The 19,800-nt window shown below is 39.4% G+C and overlaps 1 protein-coding gene across 8 annotated transcripts in view; it reads left to right on the top strand.

Annotated features, from left to right (window-relative positions):
• Positions 1-5,805: 5,805 nt before the first annotated feature.
• Positions 5,806-19,800, top strand: part of ATRNL1 (attractin like 1) — a 527,347-nt gene continuing 513,352 nt past the window's right edge. For all 8 annotated transcript variants that reach the window (XR_012587528.1, XR_012587529.1, XM_074591197.1 and 5 more), the window contains exon 1: positions 5,806-6,669. Coding sequence is in view for 6 of the 8 variants with exons in the window: in XM_074591197.1 (XP_074447298.1) it covers positions 6,368-6,669 (302 nt within the window). In the remaining 2 variants the exon portion in view is untranslated. The remainder of the gene's footprint in view (positions 6,670-19,800) is intronic.

The raw sequence follows: 19,800 nt of genomic DNA on the forward strand, positions 1-19,800 counted from the left end.
ATCAAAATATTGATCGTACTGTTGATTTAACAGCTGCCCAACATTTTAGTTATTTTTTTTTTCAAAAAGATCAAATTTGTCAGCCTGAAAATATGGACTGAGACATCATGGTTTAGTAGTATTTGAAGAAATTGGTGTAGGACTTACAAAGCCCTTGGGTGAAGTAGAATGTGATGAGGAAAAACCAGTAAGCCACTATTAATAAATGCAGTCTTCCTAAGTCTTGTGGATAAAAGAGAATTGGAGCATATGGTTTATTTTGATTTTCAAGATCTTTTAGTAAGGCTTTTTTTGACATCATTCAGCAAACTAGCCTTATCCAGAAAAATGTGGAAAGCTCTGCTAAATTCTGAAGGAAGGGTATAAATCCCAGTAAAGTCAATGGAATTTCATTACCATCAAATAAATTTTTCAGCATTTTGCTGAAACTCATGAATAAAAAGAACAAATCCAGAAATAAAGGCTGCAGTGGTATGAATCCCAAAGATCATTTCCTGATTTAGAAAAGAATGAGAGAAAATAACTCAAATTAAATGCTTTCTCAGCTAGAAAAAGTCTAATATCCGTGTCCCTTTGGGATCATTAAGGGTATTGGATAAATTCAGTATACCTACTAATGATGTGTAAGAAAGGTTGAATTGTGAGACGGAGCTTTGCTGACAAGGAAAAAATGCCCTAGCTTAGTCAAGATTAAGCAGGATTGTGAGAAACTCCAGAAGGAATAGCAGTGAAAATGAAATGCAGCAGAACGGATGCAGAAGAATACTCAACAGCGGGGACATTTGCAGTGGAAAATGCCAGTGTTTTCCAGATAATTTGTAATATATTGCAGGATGCATCAAGGTTTCAGCATGGCATACAATTACACATCTATTCAATGGAAAGACATCTAAAAACTTTTTCTTTTTAAAAAATCAAAGGATCATACTAAGAGTCAAGATCAACGTCAGCAGATTCATTCAGTCATAGATGGAAAGGCTATCAGGTATAGCTTGGCTATTTAATTTTTAGCATCCGTACAGAAAGTACATAAAAACATAATATGACTTTTATTTCCTGGTTCAATAGACTTTTATTTGACAGCAGACAGGTGTTTCAAATAACAACAATGTCACTGTCAGTGCTGATAGAACTTGGTTTTGTCTGGTCTCTCTGTTTAGCTGAAGTCTCTTCAATCTTTAAATGGACCTGAAGCCAACTTACAATTTACCCTGTTATTCTTGATACAAAGTCTATAATTTTAAAATAAGTGTGTAAAATTGTAATTACATTTTTTTCCTGATGAAAAATTCTGCAAAGGAACAAACATTTCAGTAAAAGTCTGACTCTGTATATTTTACATCTTGGCTTATCATAGAATCATAGAGTCTTCATGGTTGGAAAGGACCTTTGAGATCATCGAGTCCAACCATACACACACAAAAACCCTCCTACAATCTTTGCCACTAGAGCATGCCCTTTAGTGCCAAATCTACAAACTGACCCTCACATTTTTTTTCCAGATATTGGCTTTTCATAAAATAGCATAAACCTTAATTTCCCCCTCTTTTGTTTTGTAGTTCTTTCCGAGTTCAGTAAGCTTTCTACAGCATTTACAGTCTTTATGGTACGGCAGTTTGCTCACCAATGCTTATTGGAGATTATGGTAACAAATGTGATTCACTGCTGTAGCAAAATACACGCATGGGTGTTAAGAAAGGTAAGATTTTCTATCAAGGTTTCCCTTTAGAAGGGTGCCAGTGAATCTTCTGTGAACTTTCTTTCTTTCTAAATTAAAAAAAAAAAAGAGTAGGTAAGGGAAGGCTTTTATTTTTAATCTTATAGAATTGATGCCTACCAAGAGTTGACTTACCAGATAAGACAAATATGAACAGAAAATGGTAACACACATTATTCTGTTAGCACTAGAATACAATTTACTTCGTTTGTTTTTCCTCATGGAAGAGACCAATGGTTTTCATAATATCAGAAAGGGCTATATGGAACGGCTCAGGTGACTCAGTGTCACTCAGTGAAAAATTAGCATGGGATTTAGGAAAAAATCCTCACGTTGTCCTGCATCCAAGGTGTTGTGTGTGTATTTGGAAATACAAGGGAAAACCTACACGGAAGTTAAACTTGTAAGGTTCAGTAAGAAGCCTGTACACTGCATACCATAAAACCTGTACATTGCTCTGATGTGTTAAGCTAGAAAAGCTCCTGAAGCTGTATCAAATCACTCTGCAGCTATTACCTCCACTACAGCAATCTACATGCTAGTTTTACCAATATGTCATAAGGCCAACTCAGATCTATATATCCCTGCCCAGAAGCAGGGCAGAGCTTGGCCCCTTTTACTTAATGACTCTGATAATGTCTGTCCCAAGGAGAAGGGAAAGGGCATAGAAAACATTTGTTTCTCTTAATATCCTTGCAAAGAGGTCAACCACAAAGGTAGTCTTTTTTTTCTCCCTCTTCTGTTCAGCCTCTTCTCAACATCACTGCAAAAATACTTCTGCAGTAGATACCCTAAATAGGACTAAGCATCCTTTAGGAAAGATGTTGTCTGCAGCAAGGCTCAATTGGTATCAGCCTGTCGGAGAGGGCCAGCAGAGCAGGGAGGGGTGTGTGTGCATGTCGGGGGGGTGTGTATCGGGAAGAGGCTGGATTCTGCTATATTCTTGTCCTCAGGGTCTTGCAGAAATTCCGAATAACTGAAGAAGTCTGGTTTGAGGGCTGTTTCCCTTTATCCGTTCCACCCTGCCCCACAACATCAACCATATAGATCTTTAAATATACTTCAAGCTGTTTTGCTGAATGGACATGTATCAGTACCTTTCTCCTTGAGTACTAGTGCTTTCTTTTTGATAGTAATAGTTAAGAAGCCTTTATACTTTATACTTGCTCTTTTTATTTTTCTTTCCTACCAGAATGGATATTTTCTTGGAAGGTTTTGTTCACATATAGCCTTCTACATGACTGCTCTAGTCTGTAATTTCATTATCTGATTTTATTCAGTAACTTAAAACTTTTGTTAAGTTATTCAAATGCTTTTAAGTTTTAAATTCTACCCGAGACATTTTAGTACATTAGTCCTTCAAAAGTGTAAGCGATTTCTGTGTCAAGAACCAGAAGGATGAAAGGTGTAAAATGTTACACTTCTAAGAAGAGTGGAACTTACAGATATGCATGTAACGATGGAGGATTGACAGATCTGACTTCTCTCAGCCAGATCTGTTAACTCCATCTGACACCAAAAAAAATCCCATCAAATCGGCATAGAAGAGAACCAATATTGGCATTTGCACATCCTTCGTTTCCTAGGGATATGAAATATCTACTGCATTGATGTGACATACAGCAGCCAAAAGGTCTGCATTCCTTCATTTTCGTAGCTTGTTACATTTAGCCAGGAGATAGCTGTCCAATATTTCCTCCTTGCTGTTCTAAATCTAGAAACCTTTATAGTTGTGTTTACATTTTTAGTTATGATTGTTTATGCAGTAAAAGTACTGTCATACTATGCTCTGCATCTCTTACAACTATCTTACTCCTTTTCTGATGGCCTATTTGTGGTTTTCCTCCAGCTTGCCCAACATAAATTTGTATGTATCTTTTCTTGTCTTTCTTGTTTTTTTTTTTTCTTTTTCTTTTTTCTGTGTATTCATTACTGAAGAAGAAAGTTGGCATTTAATGAACAAATGCACACTGATCGTTGTGTTCTTGAAGAGATCTCTTGCCTGGTAAAGGATTGTTGAGAGCTCAGCTTTGCTGTGAATGTTAATTTCAAAAATTTGGCTGACTTCTGTAGATCTGAAGCAAAATCTTCCTTCAGTCTGAGCAAAAGATGGTGCTGGCTTTAGAACTTTTTTGGTTGGTATAAAGGAATTGAGAAAGTGGAGGAGGAATGTATCTCCCTGCCATGGTGAGCAAAACTATTGCTTAAAGTCTTTCTGGATTAGAGAGTAGTCTTGAACTGACTTTGTGTCTGGGACTATAATCTCCTGCATTTCTGGTCTTACAATGTTATTTAACAGAGGACAGTTGTTCAGCAGCCTTAATCACATGTAATACTGTACAATTAGCAGACTGTTCGACAAAGGCTTCAGCCTCAGCTTTTTTACATAAAATATAAAGCAGCAACACAATTTCCATTTCCTCTCTTTGCATGAACTCCCCAATTCATTACAAAACACACACAAAGACATGTCTAATAGCTAAGAAATGTGTCTGTTGCAGAACAATGATCTATCTCAGCTCTGTTAGGAGGACAATGTACAGAGTCCTGGACTGAGACCGGCTTGTGGGCCTCCTGACATCCTCTGGAATGAAACTGGGCAAATCACTTCTCACCTCTGTTTTCCCCACACACTTTCAGGTATTCCCTCCGCCAAGACTGTAAACTCCTTGAGGCACAGGCTGTTTCTCTGTGATGTTTGTATTGTGCTTAGCTCTGACATCCTGATCTTGGTAGGACTCATATCACATAAAGTACAAACGGATACTGCTGGATCTTATCGTGCTGATGTACCTTGATTTTTTGGAAATTCAGGTGAAGATGTAACAGTATGGCTGGGAATACAGGCTAAACCAAACCCCAAATAACTCCTCCACACTCCAAGGGTAAGACCTGCAGAACCTGGAGAAGGGTCGATGTGGATCTGATTTCAGACTCTAACATGGGTCACTTTGGACCTATCTGTTTGGAGATGGTATCAGGAGATTAAATTAAACCCCTTTTTCTTTATCTGCTTGGAAGAGAGACATCATGTCATAAATTCTCAATTTCAGCGTTAGAAGAAAGTTTCAGAGGGTTTGATTGGTGTTATTTTCTTCATTGCTTGACAGCAAGATTTATTTTTTTCTTGCAAAAAAATTGTAAAATGAAAACAGGCTATAGCAGAGTTGAAAAAGAAGGGATGTGTATGGCTCATTCTGCAGAAAAAAAAGGACATTTTATGCAACTTTATTACAACGATTACTTTTGTACTGCTCCGTTTACAAAGCCAGGAACTTTTGTTACCGCTCATCAGGCTGTAAGCGGAAGGTTATTTGAACCATAAAATGAGAAGATGGAGTAAACCCTCGGAAGGTAAGGATTTCCAAACAAGCTGTGACACCTCTCCCCGTATGAGCCGTAAGGAGTTCACAGAAAACCGCCTCTGAACTTTGCAGGACCTGAAGTAAACGCGGCCACCTCAGGTAAACGTCTCCCTGAGGAGAAGGATCAAGGCGGCGGGCCGGGAGCCACCAGCGCCGCCGGCTGCTCTCCCCGCTGACCGGGGCCCGGCCCGCAGCCGCCCCCCCCCCTCCCCTCCCGCGGGGCCGTGAGGTGCGGGCGGGCGGCCCGCGGCGGGCCCGGGGCCGTGTTACCTCCCCCCGCCTTTTTGTTTTAAGCGCGGGCGAGAGAGGTGCCTGTGGAAGCGCAGGTCGCCGTCGCCGGGCGCAGGGAAAGCGGCGGGAGCGGCGTGCGGCAGCTGCCGGTGTGCCATTACCCCGGCTGCACCTTCCCCGCGCCGGACGGAGGGGTGGGCGGTCTCCCCCTTCAGCGCGCCGGGCCGGGCCCTCCTCCCTCAGCCGCTAAGGGACGGGCGGAGGGACGGATCCAAACGGACCGAGGGGCGGGGGGCGTTCGAGCAAGCAGGCGGCTCTGAGAAAGGCGATGACAATTAGCCTTTAAAAATGGCTGCTTGGAAGCTGTCATCCAGGACGCGGAGGGGCTGTTAACCCTCCTCTCTCTCCCGCCCGCCTCCCTTCCCTGCAGGGCGAATAACGGAGAGGCGATAAGAGCCCCTCAGCCCTTACCAAGCCCCACCCCCTCCCGCCGGTGCGGGATGCCGTAGCGGCTCCGGGGCCCGGCCGCCCTCACTTCCCAGCTGACTGACTGGTGAGAGGACGGCGGCCCCCGCCTCCCCGCGCTCCTCCTCGCCGCCGCCCGCCTGTGTGCCGCGGGCAGAGGCACTACAAAGGAGAAGAGGGGAGTCGGGGGGCTACATGACCGAGGGTAGTGTGTGTGTACGCCGGTGGGGGGCATCTCTGGCGAGGAGAAAACACAAGGTCAAGAGGCAGTTCTCCTCCTCCTCCTCCTCCTCCTCCTCCATGGAAGAAGACGGGAGCGATGAGCCCTGAGGAGGACGACGAAGAGAAGGGGCGGATGGGTGAGGGCTGCCGGGCTTCCCCTCGGGAGTGAGGGGGCGCGGAGGGCTGAAGGGGCCGGAGGAGGCAGCGCTGGGGTCGGGAGGGAGGAGAGGAAGGCGAGGAGGAAGCGGGGGGTTTGAATCTCCCTGGCTGGATTATTTCTCCTCAGGGGAAGCTGCCCCTGCCCGGGGTGCCCGGGGTGCGCGGGCGGCGCTGCCATCGCTGCCCGCCGCCGGCCGCGCCTCGGCCCATGGCCCCTGCCGGGAAGATGGAGCTGGGCAGCGGCGCCCGGAGAGCGGGAGCTGCCCCCGCGCCCCTGGGCGGCTGGAGACCTTTCCCTTCCTCCTGCTGCTGCTGCTTCTCCTCGCTTCTGGATGTGAACAGCTGGCTGCTCTTCTACGGCTTCTTGTACCTGGCCCTCTATGCCCAGGTGTCCCAGTCCAAGTCCTGCGACAAAATCTCCTGCTTCTCGGGTCATTGTGTCAACTCCACCTGCATCTGCGACCAGGGCTGGGTGGGCGACCAGTGCCAACATTGCCAGGGCAGGTTCAAGTAAGTCTCTGCTTATTACGACTGCCTTCTTCTTTTCCCTACACCCTTTTCCTGTCATTTTCACTTGCCTGGCTTTTTTTTTTTTGCTTGTGTCTGTGATGATTTTTGTTCATGTGTGGTGGAAGTATGTGACAGAAGTTAAGGATTATATAGGCTCCTCCACCTCATGATCCCTCCCTCTAAGAGCACAGGGGACAGCCCTCCCGTGGAAAATTGTACCCGCTGACTTACCGCTGAAAATAGGCTGCTCCACTTGATGGGAACTGAGAGACAAGGAGAAATCGGCCTAAAGCTGTGTCGCTGCTGTCCCTTCTGGAACTGTCATGGAAGTGACATGGGCACTTCATGGGGCTGCCCAGGGAGCAAAAATTACTAGTGGGTTTGAATGCCTTTTTCCTTCTGGAGAGTGAAAGTGTTTTCTCATTCCAGTCTTCCTCCCTTTCTTTCAAGTGTTTTAGCTAAGTGGATATTAGTCAGGCACATTCGGGCTAACATAAGTGTAACTTAGTGAAATGTACATGACTCATGACAAGGTTTGCAGGAGAGGAGAGAATGGTAATTGTAAAACAATAACATATTTTTGTAAAGGAGTGAGTGGTCAGTGGAGCTAGAACTACCTTCTTATTCTGAAAAGTGAATGTGATACCGAGTCATTGATCAGTAAGAAGGAAGCGCACCCTGACACTTGCTTTTGTATACGTAGTGGAAAAGAAGACTTAATTTATAGGGCTGTCATTTTCCCCCCGCCCCCTTTGGTATCAGTATAAAGACTGACTGTGAAGAATACTGTTTGCTGTTATTTCGCTTTATAACCTTGGACAGGACATCTCATTTCATTCCCTTGTAAAACACTGCTTAAAAGAAGGAACTCTATTAAGTGTATTGACATGTGTAGCTGGAAAGTGTTCTAATATCTGGCTAATAACAGTACATTGGTGAGGCTGTGTCTTAGAGAATTCAAATTCTGTCTTTGGAAAAGTACTTTTAAAGGTTAAAATATCAATAATTGTCTCTTCTAAATTGTGTTTAAGTTCAGTTTTCTCTTTGGATTATAAAATTAAGATATATAATTTACATCTCTCTTAAACTTTTAATCCAAGGTCACTTATTCCTAAATAAACAAAAAGTAAATCCGGTAACTTGTTAGCTTGGGAAGTTAAGGAGTAGCTGGAGTCAGACATGTTGGCTGAAGTAATGTGCACGCTGCAGAGAAAGAAATGATTCCCTCGTAATACCTGGGGGATTAGTCCATCAGTGAGATTATAAATGAGTTACAAAGGTAATATAAAGCAAATATAATACATCTTATCTGCATAAGAACTTGGTAATAAGATTTTAAAGTTGGTCATTTGTTGCCTGTGTATGGAGGATTTGGGGTTTGTCCTGCTCTGTGCAGTGGAACAATGGGCTAATTGCCTATGGATTGAGAGCAAGGAGAGGAGGCCCAGGTGAATCTTCTTTGTGTGTGAGGATCTGCAGGAGACAGGCTAGCAGAGCTATTATTTCCTTGCTTTAAAGAGATTACTTATGTCCTTTGTCTTGATGCCACTCACAACAGACTCTAATAGTGCAAGGGTTGAAGCAAATTTTTACTTCTTAGATTTCAAAGCTTCATGTGAATTAGTAGATTCTCTGAATGGCTACTGGAGCCTTTATCCAGTCCTTACAGGTATTTCCTTCATTATCTGTTGAAACATTTATGTTTCTTTACATTGGTTGTATTTGTCAAGTGAGGAGGCAGAGTGGTTATGTTTTCACTTCTGGTAGAAAGTTAATAATCCATCCCCACCTAGAGGAAGTTCTGCCTGAATGTTGAAAGGGCAGCTCTTCTGAGCTAAAGTAACACAGTGGTTAATCCATCTGCTGTTAGTTTTGGTGAAATCAGGATATATTTCTTATTAACTCCTCTATATTCTTTCATGCTTAGCTTTAGAAGTGACAGTGATGCTTGCATTTTTATCACAGAAGTAAGCTGTTTCTACTATGTTAGAGACCTATTTTTTTACTGAGGACTTTTTCACAGTGGTATCTTTGATAGCTCATCTTTAATCTTTATTCTTAGAAGCAAAATACACTCTGCAATGAAAAAAGGCATTCCAAGATTTAAAGCTTTTCAAGTCTTGTGAGTTTGGGATGGCATGAAATATGTTAACATTTGTTACAACGCAAGCAGCAACTTGGAGTGGTTGTATTTTGAATCCTGAAAATTCAGAGGGATGTTGAATGGATGATGAGTCAAGTCCGTGTATTTCCAGCTGAAGAGTTGGAAAATGAATGTTAGTCTGCCTCATGGCTGGGTGATTGAAGACCTTTCTGACTTCTGTGGCAGTTGATGGTTTGACTTATTTTCGTGGAACACTTGTGTATTGTTTCTGTTTGTCTGTGAAGGGTGAGTATGTGTTTTATACACAAATAGCCATGGCTGGGCTTTTGCAGCAGCAATACTTGCATTTGATGAGTTATGTTGGATGTATATAACTTTTGCAGCACTTGCTTCTGTCAGCAAGAATTATTATGAAGAATGTTTCAGAATGACATAAAGATTGAAAAGTGTGCTTGGCTATTGTAACTGCATCAACAGTTAATTTATGGGTTGTAGATATAATCTACGCAAATGTTAATTGAACCTTGTGTATTACTCTAAACATTTACATTGTTCTAAGGTTTCAGCAGTTTGAAGTGCCTTGGTGCCCCTCTGTTATGCAAGATTAAAACTGAGCTTTTAATGACCTAAATAGGACATGTGTAAACCCTGTTTTCTGTCACTAGATTATTCGAGGAAACAGATTTTTTAAGGGTAAACTTAAAACACTTGAGAATAAAGGGATCTTTATTTTTCTTCGTACAAGTGGAGTATAGTTATTTTTGCTCCTCTAGGAATGAGTGGCTTTTATTAGCAACCATCAGAAACTTATTGTAAGAGAAACACTCTACCTAGGGGTAACTTGGGACCGTTAATTCTTTGGCAAAAGATGTGTAGTATTTTTGGTTCTGTTTTACTTCTTTTCTAGACTGAGAAATAACAACATAGCAGAGAGATGTCAGAAATAATTGATCAATCTTATTTTGACACCTTAGTAAGCAGGTGTCAAAATTAATTGACAATACTATGGTAACCTTGCCTTTTCCCTGTAAGAGAGCTACAGAGTAAGTAGGCTACTTTGCAAATGTTGCTCTGGACTGGATGAAAGAAGGGTGTATGGGAGGTAAAAATAGGCAAAAAGTTTCTCTAGCACTATTTTATGACTCTTAGTTATCAACTTTTGTATTTATTCCTTGTATTGTGAAGCATGTGGTAACCCCTTATATAAATGGAAGTGTTGTTATTCTTACTGCATTGTGTTCACATGCATGTCAGTCACTTTTCAGAATGATTTAGGCTTCATCTCTGCCTGGCAATAAACTATTTTACTCTCTGCTAAGGATGGATGCAATTCTGATTATTTCCTTCTCAAACTTGTTTTTTTCCCTTCTGCTCTGACAGAATGCAAAAACTTTTTTTTTAATTATTCTTTTGTTACCAAAATAAAAAAGGGAAACTTTCTTATAAAAAGAGAGGGGGAAGGAACTCTGCCTGCCTGCCTACAGGAGACAGGTGAAAGAGGAGAAAGCCCAGGGGTGAGCAGGTTCTGTTTTTATAGTGGGGAGCTTCAAACAGCACAGTTCCCAAGATGTAAACAAGAACACAAGCATGAAAGCACAGTGTCCAGTTTTATTTTGATAGATTGATTTATTAAGGAAATGAAGCTTTTAATGCTTCATCTGCCACTCTTCCCTCCCCTATCCTATACCTTTGAATTCGTTGGTCAGTTACAGTTTTTATGATGGTATGAGTTTGGGCAGCAGGGAGAGGGAAAGGCTGCCCGAATCAGTTGTATTATGAGACTTCAGGGAATTCAGGGAGGCAAACATTATGAATGGCCCAACTGCAGGAAAAGCTGCAGTTGCAGCTTCTACGTATGTAGATGTCAAAGCACAGAATGACTTGTTAGAAGAAAAAAAGTTTTCTTCAGGTTGGAGCAGGAAGTTACCCCTTTTTCTAGCTGTGGTTTGTACACTGGTGTGTAGAAGAGTGTTGAAGAGAAAATTGAGCATGAAACTGCTCTTACTCTTAAGTTTGTGAGTACCTGAATGACTGGAAGTAACCAATCTTCTAAAACGCTGTCTTTAAAAAAGTAGATTGTGTCTTCAGACAGTTATTGTTGTTTATTTGGTAACTTGTGGGTCCCAATTGGCATATGTAATGAAGCAGATTGTACAGAATAGGTGAGCACCTTTGAGTACCTACACTTCAGTTAATCTGCTTTGCCTGGTCTTAGATACCTAGTTGTTACGGTGTGAGTAAGAGCAAATTGATCTGCTTGATTATTAAACCTTGTCTCCAGATGTTCTTATTGCACTTCTAAATTACCTCCTGCATGTTCTTCTTAATTTCTAGAGCTCCTATAAAAGATTCTGTGTTCCTCAAGGGCAAAACAGTTTACAAGTACAAGAACCTTCACAACTGAAGTGTTAAAAGGGTATCAAACTTTATTATTCCAGGCAAAATCCCTATTTCTATCTAAAACTCCGAATTCTGCTGTCTTCAGAATGACTCACGCAAGGAAAGTGTCCTTAAATTGCAGACTGTAAATGAACAATAATGTTGTACAAGAATCGATCTTTAGAAAAAAGTTAGTTTTAGCTGCAGCCAGTTGAAGTTCATGCCGTTGTGAAAAGGGGTGACTATCCTTCATGCTTCTCTTTGATTACATCTTTCTGCTTCTTATGTAAGCATTAACATTCCTGCTGAGAGTTGGAAAGTATCAACAGGAACATACCTCCCCACCTCCCAGCCAACTTTTTTTAAAGCCATCTCAGTTTCCTCATGTTACTTCACTTGCAAAAGTTTCTTGCTGACACAAAGGAGGTAGCTGGAATGAGCAGGTGTAGATGGGAAAAGAAAATTGTCCCTTTAGAAGTTGTACAGGCTTAGTTTGCCTTAACTTTCATGTGAAACAACATCACCATTACACTGGTGTAACTTCTATTACACAGGGTGAACTCCTGAGTCAGGCTATCAGTTGCAAAACTGCCTTTGTCATCAGCATGGCCTGTATCTGATTCAAGACATATGCATAATTATTCTTATTAACATCAGTGGAATTGTGTGCGATATTTTACACCTGCAAATTGCCTTTTTATAAATCAACATGTGAATGTTAATTATATTAAACTAGTGGAAACATCAGTGATTATGATTTTTATCCTTTTAAAATGTGATCTTTATTGAAATGTATTTTAGTGGTGATGCTTGGAAAAATATTTTTTCCAATGTGAGTTATTCTCTCTGTCTGTATTAAAATTTTAAAATACAATGATAGTTTGTATGATAAAGAGATTTTGAATTTGTAAGGAATAAATTTTTTTTATTCAAATCTTGTTTTGAAATGTAGAAGCACAAGCCATACAATCATACTACAGTCCTTCTACAAGCTAAACAATCTGCACTGAAAATTGTTTTTTGAAAGGAAAGCAATCTTTCTGAAAACTTAAAAAAAAAAAAAAAAAGGTTTTTATTGGAGTGTATTTTTGGTTGTTATTTAATGCTTCCTGTATAGAATCATTTAGGTTGGAAGAGACCCTTCAGATCATGGAGTCGAACTGTTAATCTAACACTACCAAGTCCACCACTAAGCCATTTGAATGGTGAGGGTTTTTCATGGTTTTTTTGTAGACAAGACCAGAAATGAACTCGGTGATTACCTGTTCTTACGGTTTATGTAGGCTGTAGGGTAACTCTGAATTAATTCCTGTTTGAGTTGAACACATGGTTTTGAAAAGCATCTGTACATGTCTAAAAACACTTCCACTGTCTGAAATCCCACTACAGATATTCAAAATTCTTCCATTGGTTATTTATCTTCACAGTTTTCTATAACTAGCAAAAACAAATGTGTGTTTCCCCTAATCCAGAAAATCTACCCTACCTCTTTTTTTTGTTTCTTTGAATTTTCTCATGAGTCAGGCCTTCATCGCAGAACCTTCAGTATGTCAGATCTATGTTTCCTATGTAGGTGAAAATATGGTCACCTTTTCCTCACTGAGAATGGAGGAGTGTTCCTCGAGTCATCTCAACATAAAACAAGTTTTTCCATCCTTGATTGCTCTCTCAGTTTTTAGCCTTCCCTATTTTAGAGCTGTGAATGCCAAAACTAGATGCTTGTCTTTTGGTAATGGTGGTACTGGTGAAACATAGAAGCTGAGTAACCTCTCCTCTGCTGCTCAGTGTCCTGCTGTGTGCAGCTGCGGAGGATGCTTCGAAGCTTAGCACTGTGCTGGCTTAGCTCAGCCCATTATTTTCTCTCTCACAAGTCTTCTCAGAGTTGCTGCATCCTCATACCAAGTGATTGATGCATGGCCCTGCTTTTCTCAAACTAGCCTGTGAACCGAACACACCCTCCCCTGTTCAGAGTGATATTTAATTGTGGGGCTACAAACATGCATGTGTTTGGTATGGAGCTATGCTCTTCTAAGAACACCCCTCTTTCCCCCCTCAAGCAATAGATAATTAACAATGTACAGAGTCCCTTCCTGTGTGTAAATCTGAGGCCACCTATAGGATTGAATCGAAATGCAAGTTAGGCAAAGGGCTCGTGCGTTCTGGTGTCTCGTTTGTTTGCAGATTAAGTGGTTCATTACTTAAGCAAATAAGTGTGGGAACAGATGGCTGATGACCCCGTCAGGCCTTCAGACAGCACCAAAGGCTGGTTGCCATTGCTATGGGTGTGTAAAAAGCTCAGTTGTATCGAATGTATGCTTAAGTCTATCCATAAAGGATACATAAGTGCTGGTACCACTTATAGCATTTAATATTTATTGTGTTTTAAATTTAATTTGGCAAATAAATAGTCTCATGCTGTGTATCTCTTACTTCCCCTAACCAAAAAGAAGGCATGATGATGATATTTTGGAAGGCATTACCATAGTTCATGTCATCTTTTTAAAATGAGTATGAGTAGTTTTTGAGAGATCAGTTTGTCACACTGCACTAAAATTGATTTAGTTGTATGAAAATGTAGGCAGAAAAGGTAGGAGGTAATAGGAGATGCTACAGGAATATCCTTAGGATATTGTTACACATAGTAACTGAAGTGCTGGTGAAAAAAATCTTACTTTAAAACACTACTACATAGAAAATTAAAAAAATGCATTAGAAAACTCATGTAGTATTGAAGAATAATCATCTGTCAGTGTCCATGGAATTTATTATTAGCTGTATAGTCTAGTCTTGGAAAACATGCTACAAAGTTGATGTAAGGAGGAATAAATGATGATAATGCCTGAAAACACAGGCACTCCGTGAACTGCAGCTGTTAACAGTAATAAAGGGATAATAGTAAACTATAAGCAAAGGGTGTGTTTTCATGTGAGGTGGGTGAGCAGTGGGAATTTTCAAACTAGTATTATAGGTTGCCCTGTATATTATTAAAAGCCTAATGAATGCATGTAAGAGTTGCATTGATTTCAGAGCTCCATGTGGAGCAACACCCTATTGAGAAGTGATAGAACTGAGCTCAACGCTGTCTGTTACTTAGTGTTTATTCACAAAGTGCAAGAACTGCATTTGACTTTGAAGTGTCCTGCAGACAGAAAAGCCTAAAGCTTGTAGACCTCTAAAGAGTAATTTGGCCACCAGTTCTACAGAATATTCTAAGGTAAACATCTTAAACTCGCTGTTAATGCAACAGCATTTTGCAAAAAATGAAGTCACTGTAAAATCTCTCCCAAAATTTAGAGCTTATGTCACTCATCTGTAAGAAATAGATCAGTTTGTTTGAATCAGTATTTTATATTTCTTAGCTAAGGATGGAAATGTGCTACTACAATCACATGATCACAAAATATCTATTTTGTTCATGCTAATGATGTTTAGAAACAAGCTAGCCGTAGAATATTTCCAAGTTTTAAGCAGCATGTGCCTGAGAATCATGATTTGGGTAGGGAATTTTGAAGCCAGGATATTCTAGGATTACCTGGCAACAGAACAAGTACTTAAAGATTGGATGCAGACACATAAAATGACACTTAGTGTCTGCATTTTCTTATGGATTTCTTCTGTAATTTATGTGCTTCAGTGTCTCATCTGTAAAAAGGAAATAACGTTTCCTGTAAGGTTAAAGACTTGAGGTGACCCACGACTGTAATGATGAGGGAAAGCTAATAAACCAGGTACAATTTTAGAGAATGCATTTCTTCCTAGAATGTGATAAATACTATGGGATGAAGTACTGTTGTCCAAACTGTGCCATGTATCTCAAACAAATGAGTAAAATTGCATCCTCGTTAGGTAAGGTGGATCTAAAACTCGCAAGTCTGTATTATTGCAGAATATTTGAAGAATAAATTGTTGTCTTATTCAAGAGAATCCTTGGAAAAAATTACACGTTGGCTGTCACCGATAAGATTTTTATTAGAGAAGGTGAGACCCCCAAAGACCCAATGCCCAACCTAGAATTAAATCTTACAAACAAAATATTGTGATACGTTGCAGTACTAACAGATATTTTGATGAGTTAGTGCTCTACTTATAGAAATACAATGTTCTATATTAATTATGACATTCTTGTATCAGTATCAAAGGACCATCCATTCCAGATTTGTAGGATGATTGCATTATGTTATTATAGAATTGTGAGTCTGGATTCACAGTCTTTAAATGTAGCTATTTTATTTTTTTTTATTATAGACATGTACTTGTATTTTATGCATAGATGTATGTTTGTTCCCCTGTTTTCCAAGTTTTCAGCTTGTTCTCTGTTACCTTGAAGGCTAATAAACTTGCCTTCAATGAAAAAGTGGATTGTGTTCAGTATGTCATGTAACTATTGGGATGCAGAAGCTAGGACTGAAGAACAATCAGAAGTATCAGAGAAGGACCAGATTTTAACTATGTACGTTACCAGCGGTGGCAGTAAAGTGTGAGAAGCAATGATTTTGGTCAAGACCTTGGGAGGAGAGCTGGGGTTAGTAAAGTCTTTAGATGCTTTGGTGAGCTTTGTGTAAGCAAACCATGAGGCACTGTGGAACAGGAAGACAAATGGTCTTCATTGATTGTTGCCCCCGGTCCAAGGACAGAGATGAATTAACAAGAAAAATATCTTGCTAGTCATGCTGCAATTTAAAATACTCTCCTTTTTGTAATAGATAGTACTGGTGAAAAAAATATGGCAAGCCAAGCTTTATTTTCTTGATAATGCATCTCCGCTTTCAAAACTCAAGAAAACTTTGAGATGCTCTGAGTTTTGTAAAGGAATACTTGAAAATTATAACTTCATTAGCAAAACTAAAAGTAAAAATGAATCCTAATGTAGGATAATTTGCACCTTTAATAGTTTTTTGAATCCATACAGTAACTGTGTGTGTATGTAGAAGTATGCATTTCTCACAAAGAAAAATCCAATACAATAAATCAAAACAAATACAAAATAGCTCACATTCATGTCTGTATGTGCAAGCTCAATTGATGAATGTACTTTGGAGGATACCTGATAATCAAATGTATATGTGGTATATGCAAGATGTACAAAAGCAGTTATGGGGAAGAGGGAACTGTATGTTTCATAGGAAGTATTGTAGAGCTGCTGTAATTAAGCCATGTGCTTCTGTAGTTCTCTCAGGTCTGCTTTGTTTGCTTCCTAAGTCAACTGAGACTTTTCTAAAGGGTAACTTAAAACATTGAACAGGAGCTGGAAGTTGTTTTTGAAAAATGGCAGATACTGGACAAACAAATGTCTGCTTTTGAAAACATACAAATTTGCACTTGTGTGCACAGCTGTAATATGTTAAGACAACTATGTTAGAAAATATTTTTGCAGATGTTTTCTAAAACCTAATGCTGATATAAGTATTACATTCAGAAAAATTGTATTTAAAGTGTTGGGCTTTTTTCCTAGGTATTTTCTGTAGGAATTCCTGTAGGAATAATCTGTGAGCATCTATTTTAAAATCAAGAGGACACTTTTTTCTGGACTTTTTAGTTTCCAAATTGCTTATACTAATTCAGTGTTCATGGGGAAAAAACCCCAACCCTAGCTATATTCAAGGAAGTACATACTTCTACATCTGTATCATGCTTTGTATCTGGATATCTTATTTAGGCACTGGGTAGCTAGTCATCACAATGGCCTTGAGAAATAGACACTAATTTTTCTAGCTGTTTTACAGGTAGGAAACCTTAAATTGTGTGTTTGTCTAAGGTAACATAACAAGTTACTGAATTGAAATGGAAGCTTGTGAGTTTATCCAATTTTCTGTAATTCTGTCCCTGTCTGCATTTTAGGAAGACTGAATTATTTTTAAATTGTACATTGTTTTTCTGCAGATATACAATATATCTTGAAGTGCTTTGTTTTTTCAGAGGCCTTTACTATGTAACATAGTCATATATGGGAGAGGATTTGAAGCTTATTATTCAGGTATGGATACATAGCTGAGGAGTTTTGTGATGGTATTTTTAGACTGACTGTTCCAAAGTCATACTGTGTATCATTCAGTGAGTACATAGGGGGCGTTTGTTAGTGCAGGTGTAAATGCCAATATAGGTTAGAGGTTGATGAATACATAGAGAATTGATCTTGAAAGGCGTTCTCCATTCAAATGAGTCGGGACATCAAAGCTGGACTGAGTTTGTAGTTGGTCTGTCTTCTTATTTTTAAAGGGGCCTCGGTAAGATAGGGAACAAGCAAACCACAGCTTAATATATTGAGTTCACAAAAGCTGTTCATTGACAGACAGGAACATTGCTGGATTATTGTATTTTCAATTTTATATACATTCTTGAAGTGCATTTACTGCTTTTGGGATTTGTATGCATTCAGAAATCTGTTCTCTAGCACAAAACTCAGAGGTGACAGGCAGCTGAAAGTAAGCAGAATCTTCCTTTAAAGTTAGACTTAGGTTTTCTAATTTAAATTGACTGCATTTATAAGTAACAACTGGATTGGAAAGCGGAGCCAGTGTATGTTAGATTCTCTTGGAATGATGGAGACTTTCAGTGTTGCACTGAAATGGAATTTGAGAACATCATCTTCTGAATTCTTCCTTTGCATTGTCTTGATAGTTTTGAGATCATGCTCAGTAAAAATCTTAAAAAGCTTTACCTACTCTTATTAAAAAAACCCCTGTAGCTGAAGTTCTTAGCTACTAAGGACATTCCTTTAAAAGAGTTGTAACCAGGTCTTTGACACATCACCTGTTGCTCTTCACAGTCACTATTTTCTTTATCATCCTGATAAATTTGACTTTTTATTTCCTTCTGCTAATGAAAACCAAAGCAGATGAAGGACATGCTTAATCTCACTCATTATTTTTAAATACAACAATTAAGGTCTAGTCTGTTTTTTTGTGACGATCAAGGAAAGCATTGTGCAGTCATAGAATACCAAGTTGGAAGGGACCTCAAGGATCATCTGGTGCAAACCTTCTTGGCAAAAGATCATCTGGTGCAAACTTTCTTGGCAAAAAAGCAAAGTGTGATATTCTAGTTTTACGTTCTAACTTTCTAATCTACAAGTTTCCTCATTGTCTTTGTGTAATTCACTGGGCATGGAGGTAAATTATTGTGCTTCAAGGCTGGGAGAAGACAAAACTAACATATGCTAATTTTGGTGAGTATGAGCATAGCTGGACAAGAACTTTAGTAAAAGAAATATTCTTTGTTCTTTTCATAGTTATACCATTGCAGGCTTAGACTTCAGTGTATGATATCACTTACTCTGGTGCTACTTGAAGGCATACTTTTTTTGAATAAAACAACACTATTTCATGAAGGAAATTCTCAGGTATCCTATGTTTCAAAATCTACATATTTTTAAGAGGCAGTGACTTTCTTCCATGTTGAAAACTTTCTCATTATGGTTTTGAATTGAGTTTCTCTCTTTCAGTTTCTTTTTTCTGTTTGGTTTTTTTTGGTTGGTTTGTTTTTTGTTTGTTTTTAACACACCAGAAATATTTAGAAGGCTTTCTGAGATGATGACAACCTATAAGCTAACTAGTTATGCAAGCTCATCTTCAGTATATCATGTATTTATGAAGTATGTGTCTTCTGATGATATAATTTGAATGATAGGATGCCTTTATTTTGTGGTTGTTTCTTCTTTTTAAGGACAGCTGATAGTCCTCGTTGAATTCTGTTCTTTGCTCATTATATTCCTCCTGGCAGGGTATACTTGCCTTACAGTTTAGAAGACATTCTTGTTTAAAAGATCTTGTTGTCACTGCCATAGAAAAGTGGAAAATGGAAAATACTGTTGAAAATCTGGATGGAAGTGTCTGGGAGCCTGCAAACTGTGGCTCTGAAGGGAATTATGGAACTGAGGTTAGCAGCTTTGTGTGTTAGGGTGTTGCTGTGCAGAAAAAGTTTCATATTCTGGTCAATACATACTAGCATTACGTGTTTCTATTTTGTGCATGTGCTCAACCGCATAAGCTAGTAATATTGTTCAAGGCATCTCTGTACTGGATTTTTATGGTAACTTGGGCTACAGGCTGCATAAATCTGGCCTGCTCGATGCTGTGAATCTTAAGGGTGGATTTTTTTGTAACAGGGATGAGAGTTGTGGAGGATATTGCCTGTACTTAAGTGTATCAGAGAGATTGTTTGTTTTTTTTTTTTTTCCCCTAATGTTGAAGTTTACTTAGTCCAGATTCACTTGTGCAGTTCTTCAGGGTTTGTGTGCACGTATGCTTTATGACTCCTCAGTTATTCACTCAGGCAGCAAAGAGAAAATTACATAGCCTTGTGGATACATCTGGTGTCTGCATATCAGAAATACTATGTATTTGCTCATCTAATTAATCATGTTGAAGTTTTGGGAGAGGGAAATAGACTTCTTCAGAAAGTAATTTACAGAAGCTGTGTGGATAATGAACTCGGTTCAGAGGTTCCACGTACTTGCCGAAGTATTTGGTTGAGGCAGGATTTGAAAGAAACTCTCTCTAAGGAGGTCACTCCATGCAACATAAGGAGAAAGAGGTAGAAATTTGAGCACGTCCACAAAATAGGATTTTGGACTTGTAATTGACTCAGGATGAGAAGCATTTCTTGTTTTTGAAGACAGGTTGACTATTATGAAGGTGTACACCATCAGA

The sequence above is a fragment of the Larus michahellis genome, chromosome 6, assembly GCF_964199755.1.
Source record: "Larus michahellis chromosome 6, bLarMic1.1, whole genome shotgun sequence".
Classification (NCBI taxonomy): domain Eukaryota; kingdom Metazoa; phylum Chordata; class Aves; order Charadriiformes; family Laridae; genus Larus; species Larus michahellis.